This window comes from Sus scrofa, chromosome 7 (assembly GCF_000003025.6).
Source record: "Sus scrofa isolate TJ Tabasco breed Duroc chromosome 7, Sscrofa11.1, whole genome shotgun sequence".
Taxonomy (NCBI): Eukaryota; Metazoa; Chordata; class Mammalia; order Artiodactyla; family Suidae; genus Sus; species Sus scrofa.
Genome location: NC_010449.5, coordinates 32,870,826 through 32,892,556, shown reverse-complemented (window position 1 = coordinate 32,892,556; position 21,731 = coordinate 32,870,826). Strand labels below are relative to the sequence as shown.

The window sequence follows — 21,731 nt, the reverse complement described above, 5'->3', positions numbered from 1 at the left end:
AACGGTCCATTTGAGAAACCCAAACAAAAAATCCTCCCAAGAAATACTATCTTGGAGTTCCCGTTGTGGCTCAGGGGTAACGAACCCGACTAGCATCCATGAAGACTTGGGTTCGATCCCTGGCCTTACTCAGAGAGTTAAGGATTCGGCGTTGCCTGTGAGCTGTGGTGTAGGTTGCAGACGTGGCTCGGATCCTGTGTTGCTGTGGCTGTGGTGTAGGCCTGGGATGAGAGCTCCAACTGGACCCCTAGCCTGTGAACCTCCATATGCTGTGGATGCGGCCCTAAAAAAAAAAAAAAGAAATACTTTTTTTCCCTAACACTCATTACATAGTGGGGTTTTTTTTTGCGGGGGGGGGGGGTGAGGGAGGGCGGTAGCCATATGTATTAGTAATTTAATTAAATGATACTGGGCTCTAAGACCCAGCTCAGAATCTTCCTTTACTTTTTGCTTCATGTTTCAGTGCTAAGACCCTTCTTTTTTTTTTTTTTTTTGTCTTTTTGCCATTTCTTGGGCCGCTCCCGTGGCATATGGAGGTTCCCAGGCTAGGGGTCGAATTGGAGCTGTAGCCACTGGCCTACACCAGAGCCACAGCAACATGGAATCTGAGCCGAGTCAGCAACCTACACCACAGCTCACAGGCAACGCCGGATCGTTAACCCACTGAGCAAGGCAGGGATCGAACCTGCAACCTCATGGTTCCTAGTTGGATTCGTTAACCACTGAGCCACGACGGGAACTCCTGCTAAGACCCTTTTACATTGCTGTATATACCACTAGTTCCCGCCCTGCAGAAGCCACCACCCCTTTACACATCCGTCCCCCAAGGATGGACACCCAGGTGCAACTCCCACTACTGCAAACAATGGCCTAAGGAACCCATACAAGGGACAAAGAGCCTGGGTCCCTGAGCAGAAGGGGGAGCGCAGCTGCCACATGAGCCCTTTGCTGTCAGACAGAATAGCATGGGGATAAGAGCACAGACTCTGGAGCCAGACCTCACAGCTTAAAACCTGACTCTGTCACTCTCGAGCTATGTGGCTTTTGGCAAACGGCTTCACCCTCTGAGCCTCAAAACCTCACCTGGTAAGGTGATGATATCCTGCCAGGGTCGGTGGACATTATAAGGATCAAACAAGTTAGTACATGGAAAGTGCTAACAATGCCTGGCATAAAATGAGAATTATGTATATCTTAGCTAATATTACTGTTATTAAATGAGGAACAAGTAAACTTTTACCTTCTGTAGGGTGCTGTCATGTTAGATCTTTGTTATTTGTAGTCAAACCCAACTTAATTCCAAACATAAAACATACTTCTTTTTTTAAATGGCTGCATCTGCAGCATATGAAGTTCCCAGGCTGGGGGTCAAATCGGAGCTGCAGCTGCCGGCCTACACCACAGCCACAGCAATGCAGGATCCAAGCCGCATCTATGACCTACACCACAGCTCAAGGCAACACCAGATCCCTTACCCACTGAGCAAGGCCAAGGGAAAAAACCAGCATCCTCATGGATACTAGTCGGGAAATACAATGGGAACTCCTACAAACATATCTTAAAAATAAAAGTTGGGGAGTTCTTGTAGTGATGCAGTGGAAATGAACCTGACTAGGATCCATGAGGTTTCAGGTTCAATCCCTGGCCTTGCTCAGTGGGTTAAGGATCCAGCGTTGCCATGAGCTGTGGTGTAGGTCCCAGACGCAGCTCGGATCCTGCGTTGGTGTGGCTGTGGTATAGGCCAGCAGCTGTAGCTCGGATTCAACCTCTAGCCTGGGAACCTCCTTATGCTCCAAGTGCAGCTCTAAAAAAGCAAAAAAAAAAAAAAAAAAAGTCGGGCGTTCCCATTGTGGCTCAACGGTTGCCAACCCAACTAGTATCCAGGGTTTGATCCCTGGTCTTGTTCAGTGGATTAAGCATCCAGCATTGCTGTGAGCTGTGGTGTAGGTTGCAGACATGGCTCGGATCTGGCATTGCTGTGGCTATGGTGTGGGCCGGCAGCTGCAGCTCCGATTTGAGGTGGGGGCTCTTACTTCCCCACATCCTGTCCTTGTGCCTGGCCTGGCCGCTAGCTCTTTGCTTTTCGAAGGCAGAGGGAGAGCTCACCAGCACTTCAGGGAGTGGGAGGAGAGTTTAATTCTAGTGTTCTGCCTGCTGGGAGGATAAAATTCACACATTCAGTCAAAAACTGTGAGCTGAGTGCACCAGCAAAAAGCAGCAGAAAAAGGGAGGCCCAAATGCTCTCTGAAGGGCTTCATTTAGCATAAACAGTCTGTTCAGAAGGATCATTAAACGTCCCACTTGAGAAAATTCAACATATAATTGAAGCTGGAACGGGAAACTGTGCCAGCCACGCGGCCTCGAACGAGGGCAGAGTCTCTGGTTGTCATTATGGAGCATTCCGCAGCCAGGGCTCAGATGGGAGGGAATGAGATTTTAAGGGTATTTTATGGCTGTTTTAAGAGGCAAAGCATCCACAAAGAGGAAACCCAAAAGCTCTTTATAAAAATCAAATTGCCCACCCTGGGCTTGACAAGAACATGCTGTCAAGCTCGGCATTATTAGCTGATAAAATGTACCTGAGTGGTGGCCCCAGTCTAGAGTCTACTTTTCAGAGAAATCCAGATCTCAAAAACTCCCCAACGGCTTGGGAGGGAAGGGCTGGTTTTGCTTAAACTGGCTGGAGTAACCTGTCCATTTGCTGCTCTAGGCATTTCTCAGGAACCACCTGTGATCGAAGGGCAATTTCCAGATCTGGGGATCTCTTGGGTCAGAATTAATCAGCCCAACAGGCAGGCACAAGAGGATTCAAGGCATCAGACTTAAAACAGCCTCTATTTCCCAAGGCCTCTGGCTTACCCAATTCCCATCTTTTTTTTTTTTAAACTGGACTCATAAAAATACCTTATATAATATCTTCTGATCATAAAAGTAAACCAATTTAGAAAAAGAAAAATATAAATCTTTTTCAGCCACATATCTAAAGAACCTCATAAGGAGTTGCCATCTTGGCACAGCAGAAACAACTCCCACTAGGAACCATGAAGTTTTGGGTTCAATCCCTGGCCTCGCTCAGTGGGTTGGGAATCCGGCATTGCCATGAGCTGTGGTGTAGGTCCCAGACATGGCTCAGATGTGGCATTGCTGTGGCTCTGATGTAGGCCAGCAGCAACAGCTCTGATTAGACTCCTAGCCTGGGAGCCTCCATATGCCGTGGGTGAGGCCCTAAAAAGACAAAAAACAAACAAAAAAAAGAACCTCATAAAACAAGAACTATCTTATCCAGGAAGTTCCCCAGTAGCTTAGCAGTTAAGGATTTGGCATGGGTTTGATCCCCGGCCTAGGAACTTCTGCATGCCATGGGTGTGGCCAAAAACAAACACACAAAACATCTAAAAAACAAAACAACAAAAATATTTCATCCAGAAAAACACAGTTTTAAGGGAAGTATCAGGGAAATCATCTGATCACCTGTATGTAATAATTTTTAAGTGTTTCAAGTGCTACAGAAACTTATCCTTGGGTGTTATTCCTCTGGCATTTTCAGGCAAGTATTTGATGGCAGCAGCCAGGACAAGGCCACAACAGCCGAGCATGGACAAGGTGGAGGGGCCCCTCGGCTAAACCCGAAAAGTCAAACCACCTGACCAAGAAAGGACAGTGAGGAGAGCTGGCCTCTTCAGGGAGGTCAGAGGGGAGACGATGTCCAGGGTTCCTATAGAGCAGAGACCCAGAGCGAGGTGGTTCTGTTTCATGAGGACCACGTTCCAGACCCTGTGAGAGGAGATGTGCTGTTTCAAAGATACAGAGAAGCAGCTGACCACGGAGCCCCTCCTGTCTGTCAGGATAGTGACTAAGAGGTAAATGTTAACTCTGAATGATTGCTGGCTGTCCATTCCTCACTGGGGGGTAGCCTGGCTAAAATTATTTTAGGGAGTTCCCTGGTGTCCTAATGGTTAAGGACTGGGCATTGTCACTGTCGTGGCTCATGTTCCATCCCCGGTCAGAGGACTTCTGCAAGCCGAGGTTGCAGCCAAAAAAATTTAAAAAAGAATAAAATAAAATAAAATTTAAAAACCACCAAACCACCAAATTGTCTGTACTTTCCTGAGGTTCCTGTATGCTATTTAACAAACATTAGTGGCTGCTGGTTAACTCAGCCTCTTGTGCTGGCTATAGGACCCCGGACTACATGAAGATTCAGGTTATGGGGGCAAGGCAAGGGCTGGGTCCAGCACACACTTCACCTTCTAGGATCTGCCCAAAGACCGCCACAGAGACAGGCAGCATGTCACCCAGATGCTGTATATGTGAACAGACTCTGGGGACAGCCAACATCAGCTGCCCAGGGGCTCCTCACAGAGGCTCAAACATCTTGGGTAGGTTGGCACCTCAATTTCTCCTCTGTTACCATTTCTCACTCACTCCTGGGTCAGCTGAGAAAGGGTGAGTGACATGCAAGTGCTACCTCACTGCCCAGGTCTTAGAGTCCCAGAGGTGACAAGCCACAACCGTTCCTTGGAGAACTTCCCTCCTTCATGACAGGAATCCCAACACTGGACATCCTCCCCAATACACACACTGCTCTCAACTGGCAGCTGAAAGTGACTCAGTTCAGCACTCTGACTGGGCGTCCCCACATTATGACTGTTGCTGGAACGAGCCTTAAATATTCCTCGGCCGTCCATCACACAAGAGGCTGCTCCAGCTATGAAGACAGGGCCAGGAGGCGTCTTGAGGAAAGGGGTAGAGTCCCAAACAGGGTAAGCGCTACAATCCAGCATCAGCCCCACTCCGCAGGTCCCTCCAAACCAACAACATTACAATGGAAAGTGGGATGTCCCTTATAATACAATTCAACGTACATACAGCTTAGCGATAGGCAAAACCGGTCGAGGCGTCAGAAGTCAGTAAGACAGCTACCCTTGTGGGACTGAGGGGAAGGCCTAGAAGGGAACGAAAGGGGACTTCTGCAACGCTGGGAATGTTCCATATGGGTGCTCACTGCTCAGGGGACATTACTGGGCTGTGCGCATATACATACTTCTTAAACTTTATGTTGTACCTCAGTACAAAGTTTATATTTTAAAAGGAAAAGAGGGAGCTCCTGCTGTGACGCCACGGACTGATGGCATCTTGGGAGCACTGGGATGCAGGTTCAATCCCCGGCCCAGCCCAGCACAGTGGGTTGGGGATCTGGCATCGCCACAGCTGCGGCTCCGATCTGATCCCTGGCCCAGGAACTCCATATACCGTGGGGTGGCCAAAAAGGGAAAAAAATAAATAAGTAAAAGGAAAAAAGGAATGTCCTCTTAAGAGAAGGAGAGACTATGGACGTCTGTCCGCTTTCATCTTTGGCCTCCACCCCTTGCCAGACAGGGAGGAAGAGCATCGGCAGGGGGGCTGTCAAGTGTGGAGTCAGATCTGAGAGCCTCACAACAGCCCAGGAGCAAGACCTGGTGACAGGGTCCACGGTATGCGGCATGTGGGGAGTTACTGACAACAACTCCTTTCTTCTGAAAACCTGAGTGTTAACCGGCAAAAATCAGCTGGGCGGGCTCGCTCCCTCACCTCCTTCAGGTCTTTGTTCAGACACAGTCTTCTCAGTGAGATCCCGGCTCACTCTGTTCAAAACCTGCTCCAGGAGTTCCCGTCGTGGCGCAGTGGTTAACGAATCCGACTAGGAACCATGAGGTTGCGGGTTCGGTCCCTGCCCTTGCTCAGTGGGTTAATGATCCGGCGTTGCCATGAGCTGTGGTGTAGGTTGCAGACGTGGCTCGAATCCTGCGTTGCTGTGGCTCTGGCGTAGGCTGGTGACTACAGCTCCGATTTGACCTCTAGCCTGGGAACCTCCATATGCCGCGGGAGTGGCCCAAAGAAATAGAAAAAAGACAAAAAAAAAAAAAAAAAACCTGCTCCAGCTCCTACTCTTGCCAACAGGTCATTCCATGTTATTGCTTTTCTCAGTAGCTCATTCTTTTTTATTGCTGGGTACTATTTCATTGTATGACTATCCATTCTCCTATTGACAGATATTTGGGTTGTTCCGGTTTTTGTCTATGTGAACAGAGTTGCTATGAATATTCCCGTACAGTCTTTTAGGACTTTCATTTTCCTTGAATAAGTACCTAGAAGTAAAAGGCAGGGATTTTTGTCTGCTTTGTTTACGGTCGTATCTGCAGGGCCTAGAGCAGTGCCTGGCACGGTGTAATTCTCAATAAATATCTGCTGAATGAGTGATAGTACTTCATCTCCATCCCTTAGGAGAGAGAGAACTTCTGGCTAAGTGGGCAAGTATCAGAAGACTGTAATTCACTGCCCTCCAGTGGCCAAGCCCAGCAACGCTCCATTACTTCCTACATATCTTAAAAAGTTACGAAGTTTTCATTCTCTCACTCATCTAAACATGTATAGAATGCCCATTGTGGACACCAAGATGAAAGCACTGGGAGTATAAAGATGTTTAAAATAGTTTCTGGCCTCAAAGAACCATACGGTCTGGTGACAGAGGGTAGGGGAGGGAAACTCACACGGGAAGTGGTGTGGTAAGATCCTGCCAAGGGAAACGCACAGGGTTATGAAAAGAGTACCAGGGGGGTGGCAGGCACCGGGAAGACGTCTCAGGGCAGGCTTCCAGAGGAAGGGGAGTCTTACGGGATGCACAAGGATTAGCCCAGGGGGTGAAGAAGTGGTACAGGATGAGGCTTTAGATTAAAAATGGCAATTTGGGATTTGTGAGTTTGAGAGGTGAGGCAGAAAGTAGAGCACAACAAGCTTGAGAATCTGGACATTTTAACCTGCAGGTGCTGGGACACTAGCGAAGAGTTTTAAGAGAGGAGCTGTACAGGTACATCTGTGTTTAAATGGTGTGGAAGGTAGGTTTAAAGAGGAGAAACACCAGAGGTGTGGAAACACACCTGGCCATCTCAGCAATCTGGGTCTATGCTAAAGTAGTCGTAGGAAGAATGGAGAGGGAAGTAGATTCAAGAAAAATTCAGGACAGGAAATCATCAGAGCTTTGTAACTGATTAGATATGGAAGAATGAGAAAAAAAAATAGTAAGTCACCATTTCTGACGTTAGTGGCAGGAAATGCTGGCAACTGAGAGAAAAGAGTGGCTGGGTCTGGGGAGGAGAGGCATTGGTCAAACACTGAGTCTGAGGAGCCTACGGAAACCAAAGCCTGCTGTTGTCCCTAAGTAACTGCCACCCCTTCCTCCTTGGTGGCCACCAGCCTACGCCACAGCCACAGCAATGCCAAATCGGAGGGGCATCTGCGACCTGCACCATAGCTCATGGCAACGCTGCTCCTTAACCCACTGAGCAAGGCCAGGGATTGAACCCGTGTCCTCATGGATGCTAGTTGGGTTCGCTAACTGCTGAGCCACAATGCGAACTCCTACCTCCTGACGTTTAAGGTGAGAGAAATAAGCTTTTCTCTCTTGCTTAAGGCAGAGATATTTGAGGTTCTCCATCAATGCAGCCCAGCTAATCCTAACTGATCATCTAGGACACATCCAAGTGGAAATGTCACACAGGGAACACAAGTCAGAGGTGTGGGGAGGCTTTCCCTTCTGGGAGTTCCACTGCTCGCATGCTTCTAAGTAAAACCAGAAATGAAAATCCTGCTCTACTGCTTCATGCCGAGGAGAAGAGGGGGAGCCACCTGACAGTGTTTCATTTGTACTGAAAGAAATCACCAGGCACCACTCTTCCTTTGAAAATAGGACAATCATGAGCCCCACGCTTCTATACGACCTCCTCATTCACATCACTTAATAGTTGCTGTTAGGCAGCTTATTTTGGTGATGACCACAGACTTTCAATTACATTTCACCTTAATACACTCCCTGCTAGATCAATAATGTCATCTAAGTCAAAAGGTTTTGGAGATGAGAATCTAGAGGTAATTCCACAGCCTCAGGAGTCACAGTCCAGAGACCATCTCCCCAGGGGTGACCCTCCAGCACTGTCACCTCTGGACCCAGACACAGCTGGCTTATCCACTGAGGACCCACTTCTATGCAAGCAGCTGGTTTCAGCAGATAAAGCAGTGACTAGGGGGCTAGGCTAGCTATAAAAAAAATGCTCTAGCAACCTGTGGTGGCGGGGGGGGGGGGTGTCACTGGATCTCCCTCCCTATTTTCAACTACTTTAGAACAAACGACACAAAGCATGAAGCAAGCTCAGGTACTGATTTATAAAAGTAGTAACAGACAGAGGAGGAGATACGAGAGGGGCCAATGTCCTAGTGGCAACATCCCCGGCTCTATCACAGCACATCCTCCGTGCTGCAGCCCAGTGAGGCAGGGCAGTGGCGATACCTGCCCAGGATGATGAAGGCACAGCCTGGCCTGTTCCTTGGGTGAAGGGTACCCAAGGCTTCCTGCGGTAGGGAGGGTCATATCAGAGAGATCACCACAAAACACCCTTCACAGCGGCTGCCTGACTAGGATATGGCACTATTGGACAAGGGGAGAAAAGCAGCATTATTACTCAGACAAGAGAACTATTCTTGAAGCCCACAAACAATGCTGAATCTATGTTCAAGAAAGGTCTCGAGGCTGCACAGAAGTCTGTATGCCTTGCTTCTTTGACACTTAAGTTATATCCAGCAATGGATGAACAGATAAATAAAATGTGGTCTATTCATACAATGGAATATTTGACCACAAAAAGGAACAAAGTACTGACACGTGCTGCAACATGGATGAATCTCAAAAACATGGCATTAAGTGAAAGCTGGAAATAAAAGACTACATATTGTAGGAGTCCATGTTTATGAAATGTCCAGGAAAGGCAAATCCACAGACAGAAAGTAGATTAGTGGCTGCCTGGGAGTAGAGGCGGCTCGGGAGTGATGGCTAAAGTGTACAGGGTGTCTCTTTGGGCTGATGAAAATACACTAAAATGGTGGTGGTGGTTATACAACCCAATAAATATACTAAAAACTATTGAAATGTACGTTTTAAATGGGTGAATTGTAGGATATATGAATAGCCTCTCAATAAAGCTGCTATCCAAGGAAAAAAATCCCCCACAAAGCTAATTTGTAAATTTACTGCCCCTCCAATAAAAATTCTAAAGGACCCCCTGCCTCCTGAATTTGGCAAGTTGATACTAAAGTTCATCTGGAAGAAGAGCCAAGACAATTTTTCAAAAGAGATGATGAGAGGCTGGCCTTGAAATAATGGTAAAACACACCACAAAGCTCAAAAATCCAGTGCATAGAAATGGAGATAAGTGGAACAGAAATAAGTAAAACCATGTATACAAAGGACTTTATATCATATTATGAAGAGGGATTTCACATCAGTGAAGAAAGGATACACTATAAACAATGTTGAAATAATGAACTACCCAGTTGGAAGAGCAACTTTGAACTACAACCTGCACTGTATAGGAAAATAAATGACTAATGGAATTTAAACAGCTAAATATAAAACCAAAGCTATAAGAGTATTAGAAGAAAACATGGAAGAGTATTTTTATAATACTGGGGTGGGGAAGAAAAGACTTCCTTTTTTTTTTTTTTTTTTTTGGCTGTGCCAGTGGTATGCAGAAGTTCCCAGGTCAGGGATCAAATCCATGTCACAGCAGTGACCTGCGCCACAGCAGTGACAATACTGGACCCTTAACCCAATGAGCCACCAAGGACTCCATTGGTCCTTGTTTTACAGATTATTTTATTCCCTTCATTCCTAAGAAAAACTTCTTAGACAAAATACCAAATCTAAAAACCATAAAAGAAGAGGTATTGCCTTGGTGTCCTCCTCTGCTTTGCATCAACTTGTTTACTTTTTTGTGAACCCCTCAACTCCCCACTAAAAGGAAGGCTTCACAAGGGCAAGGCCCATATACGTTATTTTAGTACCTCTATCCTCTAGCACATGTAGGAGTTCAATAAATACCTGTCAAATGGACAGATTTGACTGCATAAAAATTAGGAAGTGCTATATAAGGAGATGCAATAAAGTTAAAAAGATAAATGATGGTCTGGGAGGAAAAAAAAATTAGGTTGAACCATATAACATTTTCCCCAAATGGCTGAATGTTAGCAACTTTTTTTTTTTGGTCTTTCTGGGTCGCACCTGTGGCACATGGAGGTTCCCAGGCTAGGGGTCCAATCGGAGCTGTAGCCACTGGCCTACACCACAGCCGCAGCATCACCAGATCCAAGGTGCATCACACCTCATGGCAACGCAGGATCCTTAACCCACTTGAGTGAGGCCAGGGATCGAACCTGCATCCTCATGGATACTAGTCAGATTCTTTTCTGCTAAGCCACAATGGGAACTCTGAATGTTAACAATTGTATTTGGGTCGTTTGAACACCAGTTGAAAAACAAATATATCTAATCTACAGAAAGCTCTTACAAAACAAAACCAACAGTCCAAAAGGAAAAAGTAGATAAAAGATTTGAACAAGCAGATGACACAAGAAAGAAATGTTAACACCCAAAAGAAAAGATAAAGTATCTCATTGATGAGTAAGTGGAAATAAAAATTGAAACACAAACCATGGTTTGTTTTCCAGATTGGTGAAACACAATTAGACTAAAATACCCAGTTTTGCTAAGGATGTGAAGAAAAGTATACCCGCACATTAGTGGTTGGAGCATAAACTGCTGTCAAACTTTCTGGAGTGTAATCTAGTGGTATCTACTTGGCATGCTTTCAGGACCGGTAATTTCACTTCAACAGATTCTCTTTCAGACAAACATGCACTTTATTATAAAGGCATAAGAAAATACGCACAGGATATTCATTGCAATGTTACTGATGATAGCTAAAAATTATAGACAAGTGTTAAATATCCTACTATAAAAGAATTATTAACTAGACAGTAGTAAAGCCTAAAGAAAATAAACGTAATTGCTAAAAATGAGGAGCTAGGATCCCTATGTCCAAACTTGGAAAGCTGGTCAGATATTTGCGAATGAAAGCAAGCAAGATAGGGGAAGTATGGATAGTTTGATCCCATTTTTCTGGACAGAACAAAGAAAAATACTATATGCAGGTCTAAAACCACATATAGGAAATGATCTGGAAAAACACACACCAAAAGGTCTATAGTAGGCATCTCGGGGGGGAAGGGGGAGGAATGAGGTAATACTACTACATTGTTTTGGGTTTTTTAGGGAACGTGTACTTCTACTGCACCTTTTTTTTTTTTTTCCTTAGGCAAGAAGCAATAAGAAATATGCTGTCTGCTTTGGAGCAGAGAATGGAGCAGCAGCTGTGAGATAGATCTAAGCTGAGATAACCACCAAGTCCTATAAAGAATACAGGTATTTAGGTCAAAAGATCTGGGTTTGAGCTGGAAAACTCATTAAATCTGAGCCTTCAATTCCTCACCTATAAAATGGGTTGATACATCAACCTTAAAGAGATATTGGGGGCTACTAAATGAAATTGGTGAAGTCAAAGTACTTTGCAAATGGTAAAGTGCTTTAAAAATCAGGGGGATAGTACTGGTTGACAGGACAAAGCCCTCTCTGAAAACAAGATCAACAAGGGCTAAAGCTACAAACTGCTTCGGAAGAGAGAGGTGGTGAGGAACTACTGGACTAAGAGAGACTTAAAAGGCATATCAACCAATCAGCAGAATGTGGGGACCTGATATGAACCCTGATTCAAACAAACTGCTAAATCTATTCATGGGAATCAAGAAAATTTGAACATTGTTGTATATAAGATTATATTAAGGAGCTGTTATATCATTTTAGATGTCATAACTGCATGGTGGCTGTGGGTTTCTTTAATCATTATCTTTTAGAGATACATACGGAAATATTTAGGGATGAAATGATATGGGGCTTGATATTGGGCTTTACTTACTCACAACGATGAGGGAGGAAAGAATGGACAGGGATGTAAATGACCCAAGGCTGGCCAACATGTGAAGTTAGGTGGCAGGTATATTGAGGATTTACGGTACTATTTTTTCTACTTTTATTTCTGTTTGAAACTTAACATAAGTTTCTGTCAAAAATGTACGGGCCCCACCTTCCTAGTTCTAGGAGAAGCTATCATAGACCCATCTGAAGTCTTGCAGAGTGAGTCTGAGTGCAGCCTTGCCAAGAAAGGCTGCCTCGCCGAGAAGGGGCAGACAGGCCCACACTTCACTGTGTAAAGGCTGTGGGTCAGCAGGTGGGGCTGACAAACCCAACACCAAGGTCGGAATGCACGTGTATCTATGGAAGAAAGGCACCGGGTGGGATGGGGTTAAGGTGGTAATGGGATGAGCGCCTTTACAAGGTAAAGGAAAATCTGGTACAAAATATAAATGATAGCTAACAAGATAATGAATATCCAATTAGAAATGCAGCTGCTGCAGATTTTCCTTAACTGGCAATAATCACTGGCAGGATTTCATGCCAGCATTCAGACCTCAAATGTAGATGAATGAATGGATTAATACCTTCCTAGGCTCATCCATTAATACTATTTCAGAAAAGTACTATTGTAAGAATTAACCCACAAACCCAAGAGATCAGCTGCACTGTACTTTAATTAAGGTAAACACATAGAATTAAGGTGCCTCCAAAAACTGACCTATTACTGTGAAGGGAAAATGAAGGTTCTCCAGCAAAAGCTTTACTTATATGCTTTTTTCTTTTTCTTTTTAGGGCTGCACCCACAGCAATATGGAGATTCCCAGGCTGGGGGTGGAATGAGAGCTACAGCTGCTGGCCTACACCACAGCCACAGCAACACCATATCCGAGCCGCGTCTGTGACCCACAATACAGCTCACGGCAATGCCGGATCCTTAACCCACTGAGCGAGGCTAGGGATTGAACCCACAACCTCATGGTTCCTAGTTGGACTGTTTCTGCTGCACCATGATGGAAACTCCTACTTACAAGCTTTCGGTAGCTAAATTTTAACTTGTTTTGCTTTTGCTTAGGATCACTTAACTAGCTTGACAGAGTGGACACGAGTGACCTTCCCCCTTTCCTGAACTGGTTGCCGTCACTTAGAGGAACAAGGGACAGAATCATTCACTTGCCTTACTTTTGAGTAATGGAGAGAAAAAAAAAAAAAAGGCTGGCTCATGAAAGACCAAAACCACATCACTTTTAGTGCCACCAGAAAACTGGAATGGGAAGGATCAAGTGAGACACTTCCTATGCCCTCCCCTCCAAGGGGCTCTCACCTGTCCCGTCTCATCACCGTCCTACCCCCTGAAATGGTTTTCTTTTTTTTTTGTCTTTTGTCTTTTTAGGGCCGCACTCGCTGCATATGGAGGTTCCAGGCTAGGGGTCTAATCGGAGCTACAGCTGCTGGCCTACACCACAGCTACAGCAATGCGGGATCCGAGACTCATCTATGACCTACATCCCAGCTCACGGCAATGCCGGATCCTTAATCCACTGAGCGAGGCCAGGGATTGAACCCGCAACCTCATGGTTCCTAGTCTGATTCATTTCCGCTGCGCCACAACAGGAACACCTGCAATGGCTTCCTATAAGAACAATACCCCACCACCCCAGAGTCTGAAGACAAGGGTCCTAGTCCGAGCCCTGCCACTATCCAGGAGGCAAGGCATCGCACAACCCGTCTGTCAAATGCGGGGAGTAGACGGTGGTTTTCTAAAATCCTTTTCAATGTCCTGATTCCCAAGAGCTGTTCTTAGATTGATGAAGAGAACAAATCACTGGACCATGAAAGATGGGTTTTCCTGTGAATCTGTGAGCACAAGAGATTAAGGAAACCAGAAGGAGAAGTGGAAGATCCTGATTTAGGCCTGGCCAGAGATGGCTGGGGCTGTAAGGAAACCTAACCACCCCTGTGATGGCTAATCACTTGTTCAAAGTGCAAAGAAGCCAGTGGGGTAGGGGGTGATGGAGGAAAGGGAGAACTCAACATCCCAGAGCGCTCCCTGGCCTATTCTATCACCTCCAACAGGAGCTGGATTCTGGCGCCACCCCTGCTCCTGAGATACAGCAGGTGAACCCAAGTGTGAAGGCGTGATGTATAATCTAAAATCCTGGCTTCCAGGGATGAGGGCCTGGCTTTGAGACGGGTTCGAAACAATCCTAAAATAACCTCAGATAAACTGTCAAACCATCTGTTTATGGTAGGACATAAATATATCAATTTAATTGCTCTTGTGGCAAAGCAGCTCTTTTTAGGTGAGACCTGTGACTATTTCGAGCGCTAAGTTCCAGGTTGCTACTGCTGTTAAAACAGGTTTGGCTGTGTATCCTAAAGCCACTGTCTCGTTTTTAGCAAGATATGCCCACTGGCTGCACTCTTGGGAGAAAGCGACAAACCGCAGACAACAAAGAGCAATAGCTTGTTCGACTTGGGACGCGTGCTTCTTACCCACATATTCTGAGAGGAAGACGACAAAGAACGGAGTGACCAGGTCATTAATTCCCTGGACATACCCACTGGCAGGGTGTCGGATGGCCCAAATAAACAGAATTCGTTCGAAGATCTAGGAAAATGAGAAAGAGAGAGAGAGACGACGTGACGTTAAATGAGGGGGATACTTTGCTTCCTTCCGTTTACCCGCCTCACAATCTAACTCAGGGCGGCTGCAGAGTTTGTAGGGAAAATCTAAAACTACTGCGGGACAAAGGAAGTATATACATAGCTGGGTTTTTTTGTTTGTTTGTTTGTCTTTTTGCCTTTTCTTTTTTTTTTTTTTTTTTTTTTGGTCCTTTTGCCATTTCTTGGGCCGCTCCCGCGGCATATGGAGGTTCCCAGGCTAGGGGTCCAATCGGAGCTGTAGCCGCCGGCCTACACCACAGCCACAGCAACACGGGATCCGAGCCGCGTCTGCAACCTACACCACAGCTCACGGCAACGCTGGATCCTTAATCCACTGAGTGAGGCCAGGGATCGAACCCGCAACCTCATGGGTCCTAGTTGGATTCTTTAACCACTGAGCCACAACGGAAACTCCTTTTTTGCCTTTTCTAGGGCCACTCCTGCAGCACATGGAGGTTTCCAGGCTAGGGGTCTAATCGGAGCTGTAGCCACCGGCCTCCGCCAGAGACACAGCAACGTGGGATCCAAGCCGCGTCTGTGACCTACACTACAGCTCACGGCAACGCCGGATCCTCAACCCACTGAGCGAGGCCAGGGATCAAACCCGCATCCTCATGGTTCCTAGTCAGATTGAGAACCACTGAGACACGACGGGAACTCCAAGTGCTAGATGTTTTTAAGCAGGGGTAGGGGCCTACTGCCCTTTCTCTTTCCAGAATCTAGTCGCTGTGATTAAGAAACTGGAGAAAGGAGAGAAGAGTGACATAAACGGCGGCTTAGAAAAAGGTTTGGTGTGGATGTCATTAATTCAGGCTACCAGTTGCAGACGCTGTTCCTCTCTTTCCAGGAGCAAGCCAGCAGAGCGTCTAAGTGGTGACACATTTTCTAAATCTCTTTAGGTCATTACAGGGTTTGGAGAGGAAATGCCTTCGCTACCACCCTCTCCTTTCTCCCTGTTGAGACTGAAGGAGATCTGGATTCCATTCTAACCCAGCTTGACTAGGAACCCGGGACAGCCTGTAAATGCAGGAAGTCACTTCACATATCAGGACGCAGCCCAGGCGTCTGCTGGGACAGGAAGTCAGATAACCAAATCCTATGGATTCCTACAGCTGGGAATTTGAGAACAGGGCCTCCATGGGAAAGCCTTGTGGGTTAAGCATACTGGCCAGAGGCCGGAGGCCTGGACTGGGAGAAAGAAAAGATCACTAAGGTCCCCTTGCAGAGTCCGGCCCTGTCCCAACCTGCTAACTCCCCTGCGCTTCCACCAGGCCCTCTGAGCATTTCTCTCCTCCTCTCCGCCTAACAGTTCTCACCCCCTGGCTTCAAGCCGCTGAGCCCAACTCCTGGCTCCGACACAATTCCTGAGACTGGCTTTACCCGGGCTGCCTCATGGCTCTGCACCACAGCAGAGGATGACAGAGGTGACTGCAACTAGGGGGTGGAAGGGGGACAGGAGACCAGAGGGTCTCCATGGCACATTGGCTCTGCATGGCCCCATCAGCCAGCTCTGCAGGCAGAATGCAGAGGCCCTCTCAGAGGTCAGGTGCAAGAGGGGAAAGTAAAAGCAAAGGGCTGGGTGATTCTGGAGGTGGCCAGCTAGTGCAGGAGAGAAGTGGACTATCTGGAGACATAGCAAAGGAGGTTGCCCAGGCCCTGCATTGAGTCTGCCTTCCGGCTGGCAGAGAGCCAAGGAACACAGCTGCCTGCTCGCAGGCAGTGAGAGCAAAGCCTTGCCTGGAAGGAGCTGGCCTCTCTGCCTCCACTAGGCTGGTCCGCTTGCTCTCTGGGGCTGAGGGAAGGGCGTGACACCCTCTTTCATGTTAGGCCAACACTCCAACGGGGCCTCTCTCACACGCTCTCCTCTGCTGCGAAATGACCTCCTCCTTTCCTTGAAACTGTGGCTCAGGATCACAAAGAATACCCTGTCCTACTCTGTCTCCCCAGGCCCCCTATGGCCTGTGTCTGCCTGGTGTGTCTGTTGAAAGCTCCTCCAAGTCAGTCTTACTCCATACTGTTGGCCCCTTCGGGGCACACACACCCCTGGCGAGCAGCTTAACAACAGCCAAGTTCACGGAAGCAGGCTGTTCAGAATCAGGAGACCTGAAATAACCCCTCTCTGGGAAGGACAGTACAGTGCAGACGCACGCGCACTGTGCAGGTAAAATGCCAAAGAGATGAAAAATGAAGTGCACCAAGCCTAGTTACCAGGTGGGACCATGGAATCTTCACGACAGAAAAAGTCTGAGACAGTCTTGTCTGCCTCTGAGACACCTCTTCCTCTGGGGTGGGTAATTAATTCTGACTTGCTACAGTCAATTCTCAAGTATATTTCAGGTTTGCAAAAGCAAGTCTTTCAATATTCAGTGTTATTTCATCATCTGCTCCTTGGTTGTCAGTTTATTCTGTTTAGGGTAACTATAGTCTGCTGGATGGAAAGGTGAGTCACGAAAAATTAGAAAGACTAGAGTTTGAGTTTCTTTCTTTATATGCAGGTTTCACTCCTAGGAGAAGCCTTTTAAATAAAATACTTCCCCTATCTCGGAGCTGTACACATGCATAGGTACAAAGTAAGTACCAGAACATCTTCAAGTTAAAATGAGGAGCAGGCAGAGCTGAGCCGTGGAAGACTGAATGAGAGACACAAAGGGATCCCGAGTGGGCTTTCAGGTTCCTTTGAGCTGACTCTTCTGGGTAAAATAATGGTGTCACCCCCAAAATCTTCTCTTATGCTAGTGGTAGGTTATGAGGGATCCCACTAGCAGACACATTATATTGAAACAGAATTATGAATATAAAATCAAACAGAAATTATTTCAAGAATTTTAATCACAGTCCTGCTTTATTCCAAGGATGAGTGAAAACAATTCAAAAAACACCTTTAGCCACTGTCCTTGCTTCTGAGAATTCAAAGAAGGAATGGAATGCAAAGGAATGCAAAGGAATTCCTAATCTTGAGGAGTTTAAATTTACTGCTTGGTCAAAAGGTAATAATCCCGCTGAAACTTTTCACAGGCTGTGCCAATTTGCTAGGTCTCAACATATCACTAATAATTTGACTTCTGGGTATATATCCAAAAGAATTTAAAACAAGGACTCAGATATCTGTATGCCCGTGTTCATGGTAGCAGCATTCACAACACCCAAGAGGTGGAAGCAACCCAAGGCCCCCTGACAGATGAATGGGTCCACGATATGTCTTATGTATTATGATATAATGGAATATCCTTCAGTCTTAAAAAGAAAGGAAATTCTGGAGTTCCCGTTGCAGCGCAGTGGAAACAAATCTGACTAGGAACCATGAGGTTGCAGGTTCGATCCCTGGCCTTGCTCAGTGGGTTAAGGATCTGGCATTGTCATGAGCTGTGGCATAGGTTGCAGATGCAGCTCGGATCTGGCGTTGCTGTGGCTGTGTCGTAGACCGGCGGCTTCAGCTCCAATTAGACCCCTAGCCTGGGAACCTCCATATGCCGTGGGTGTGGCCCTAAAAAGACAAAAAAAAAGAAAGGAAATTCTGATACATGCTACAACATGGATAAGCCTTGAAGGTATTATGCTAAATGAAACAAGCTGGTCAACAAAAGGACAAATACTGTACAATTCCACTTATTTGAGGTTCCTGGAATAGTCAAATTCACAGGCCCAGAAAGCAGAATGGCAGCTGCTGGGGAATAGAGAGGTACTGTCTTGTGGGCACAGAGCTTTGGTTTGGGGACAAGAAAAAAAGTTGTAGAGATGGATGAGGGTGATGGTTGAACAACAACATGAACATACTTAATGCCACTGAACTGTACACTTAAAAATGGTTAAATGGCACATCTTATATTATACATATTTAACACACACACACACACACTACTCCCAACCTGATAAAGAGGAGCAAACACAGGACTAGGAATTCTAAGGTGTAGCTTCTAGTCTTCATTCTGTCACCAGGTCGACTTAAGACTCCAGGCAAAACTCTCAAAGTTCTACTCAGCCCACAGGTTTGTTATGAGGATCAAATGAAAATGCATAAGAAAAATGCTCTGAAAGGGCCAAGTTCCGCGTGTGAGCACAAGGTACGATCATGAGTAGCCATACACAGGCCCCTGGCTGCAGGGAGCTCCAGGCTCTCATCCGCTCAGACAGATGCCTCGCGCACAAGTGTGGGGGCGGGGGGAAGGGCCGAGGATGCTGAGTCTCCCTCACCTCCTGCACAAGCGGTTGCTGGAACAATGGAATGAGAGGGTTCGTCCGTGGAATGTCAATGTGAATCTGAAAAAGAGAAGCCATATCCAAAAACACAAATGCCAGTTTGTTCTTTTGAGAAGTTATTTCCTAAGAACTTGGAATCAAGGGAGATCAAGGGAGTGAGAGCACAATTTAGAAATAACTGACATTAAAAAAAAAAAAAAAAAAAAAAAAAAAAAAGTCCAGTTAAACCTACCTGTCCATCTGGAATACATTTCCGTGGCCGCCAAGAGCTTCCTGAACAATGAGAAAACCTCCCCAAATAAACCTCTTACATCCAATAGCAATAGACTTCACAACCTAAGAGAATCACCTGCTTTTTCCTGGAGCTCTGGAGTCTGTTTTACTCTGGGCTGGTACCTATTTAACAGATGTGATCAACATGAGTTGCCCTCTTTCAGGTTCTTACATATCAATGGTTCCCAAGAACTGAAAGACCTCTGACAGCTGCGAAAACGTGCCAGGACAGGAAACCACGGGGAAAGGTTACCAAAGAGGTCACCACAGTTGGTTTTGGCCTTAGGATTTCCTAACGCCTAAGAATCCAGAGGACTGTGTCAGCAGAGGCAGAGCCTATTCCAGTTCTTGGGGCATCCTGTGGGCAGCTGCGTCTCCCAGTCTGCTCCCCTCTGCAGCCACCAGACTTCTCTTCACCCCCTCCCCTTCCCCAAGGCTGTGGGGACCACTGCAGGCAATGACAGAGGCTCCCAGCCAAGGCTGCTAATGGCTGTGGCCCCTGCAGACAGACAGAAACACTGGGGTGCGGCTGCCTGAAGGACACACTGAGGTCACAGTTCAGCGGGATGGACCACTCCTGGGTGAACTCATCTTTCATCTTGTGGCCTCTAACCCTCACTCCCGTAGTGTGGTCTGTGGACCAGCAGTGCTGGCATCATCGGGGAGCTCCTAAGAGGTAAAGGTCTCACCCCAGGCTTTCTGAATTAGAATCTGCATTTTTATCATAACCCCTTGGTGGGATTTTTATCAAAATCCTAGGTGATTGGTATGCACATTAAAGTTTGAGAGGCACTGCCACTGACCAGGGGGCCCCTTCCAATTTATCCAGTTAAAATGGCTAAAATCAGAGTTACTGAATTAGAAAGAGGAGAAGCAGTTCTGAGAATAAATCCCTAACCAGCAGACCACTGCCTGGAGATGTGGAGAACCTGCATCCTGAGAGCACTTCCAGGAACCACACCTTCAGATTAGGACCAGTGAGCAGCAAGGCAGCAGGTGATGACTGTACCTGTCTGTAGGTATCCTGGTGATGCTCCTCATTTCGAGAGTCATAATACTGTTCAATGAAGCCAAAATACTCCTCCCGCTTCCGCTGCAACGTCAACTTCCTCCTCTCGGTGTTTGCTGGGAGGTAGCCCTGCAAACAGGACGGCTAGTCAGATGCGGACAGGCACTGGCTGAATGAATCATGAATTTTGATTTTAGCTTGAGCAGTGGCTTGGCAACTATCAAAGGAACGAAAGCCAGCTACCAAGAGGACAAGGGTTCTGACCACCCAGGGTCCGCCCTCTCCTTATTCAATGAGACCCACATGTGGGCAGAGGAAGCCCGGCCAGCGCTCCCAGGGCTATTCAGTCGTGCAACTTGGCGCTGCACTAGAAGTTGGCACTGATGGGGAGCCCTCCGGATCTGGCTCAGCAGAGCAGGGGACAGAGGCCAAGGGGAGGGAACTGGACCCCGGCCAGGATCTCCTTGGGCTGCGTGGGCACGAGGCGATCCTTCCAAGGGTCACGCCATATCTCGGTGGCATGCTATGTGAGTCTGTGCCAGTGACACATTCTCCACCGTAACACTCAGGATTACCAGCTTAGGGAGCTGGATGGGATCTGTGACACAGCAGCTGCAACGCCCGGACACACAATTTCTGGCAGCAGCCCCCTCCGGGGCTGGCCAGAGCTCCGGGCCAAGTGTCATGCTCATCCCTGATGTGGATTCCACACTCAAGTTTGACAGCTCCTCTTCCCCTCTGTTCTCACCACATCTACTTTTAAGAGATTTCAAACTTATTAGAAGCAGCAGGAGCGATGATTACATGAGGGCTAGACTGGGGATTGGGGGTGGGAGCAGTGGGGAGAGGGCCTCCCTCTGGTCAGCAGCTAAGCAGCAGTTCCAAGGTGGGCGCCGGGGGAGCAGAGGCTGTGGTTTCTCATTTCTGAATGTCCTCACGGCACCTGGCGCCGTGCCTGGTGAACAGCAGGCCCTCAGTAAATCCTCGCTGGATGAATGAATGAATTTTACAGGCTCAGGAAATCGGAATGTTCCTATCACAGTGGCTGGCACGGTGCTCCATCACTTAGTAAGCCTGGGCCTAGTGCAGGCTTCTGGGGGATGCCCATTTATCAGCTCACAGCTGCAAAGTGGGTTTCAACCACCTTGGTTATTCCTCCTGAAGGGGGAGGGAAGCACAGGGAGTGTGGGATGTGCCCAAACAAGGGCAGCTCGCCCCCTCCTCGCTGTCCCCACCCTCCTCCTCCTCTGAGGTGCAGAGAAGGTACGACCACGACTACAGGCACAGACACGTGCTCTTCTACACGTGTGGGAAGCAACTCTCCAGCAGGTGTTTCTTTTTCTTTTTTTCTTTTTTTTTTTTTTTTTTTTGGTCTTTTTGCTATTTCTTGGGCCGCTCCCACGGCATATGGAGGTTCCCAGGGGTCGAATCGGAGCTGTAGCCACCGGCCTACGCCAGAGCCACAGCAACGCGGGATCCGAGCCACGTCTGCAACCTACACCACAGCTCACGGCAATGCCGGATCGTTAACCCACTGAGCAAGGGCGGGGACCGAACCCGCAACCTCATGGTTCCTAGTCGGATTCGTTAACCACTGTGCCACGACGGGAACTCCCAGCAGGTGTTTCTTTACGCACAGAAATGGGACTGCAGTCCCCTAGTCTGTCATGCCAAGTAGCAGTGGAGAAGTCTACTGGGCAGGGCTAAGGTGCCCAGGCCACCCTGGCGGGAAGAAGGGCTGTGTGCACT

At 47.3% G+C, this 21,731-nt stretch overlaps 1 protein-coding gene across 1 annotated transcript in view; it reads right to left on the bottom strand.

Moving 5' to 3' along the window:
- Positions 1–21,731, bottom strand: part of TBC1D22B (TBC1 domain family member 22B) — a 75,321-nt gene that overhangs the window by 21,942 nt on the left and 31,648 nt on the right. Inside the window, exons 6-8 of the mRNA XM_003128372.4 lie at positions 19,983–20,111; positions 18,695–18,760; positions 14,333–14,447 (exon numbers count right to left, since the gene is read on the bottom strand). Coding sequence (XP_003128420.3) covers positions 14,333–14,447; positions 18,695–18,760; positions 19,983–20,111 — 310 coding nt within the window. The remainder of the gene's footprint in view (positions 1–14,332; positions 14,448–18,694; positions 18,761–19,982; positions 20,112–21,731) is intronic.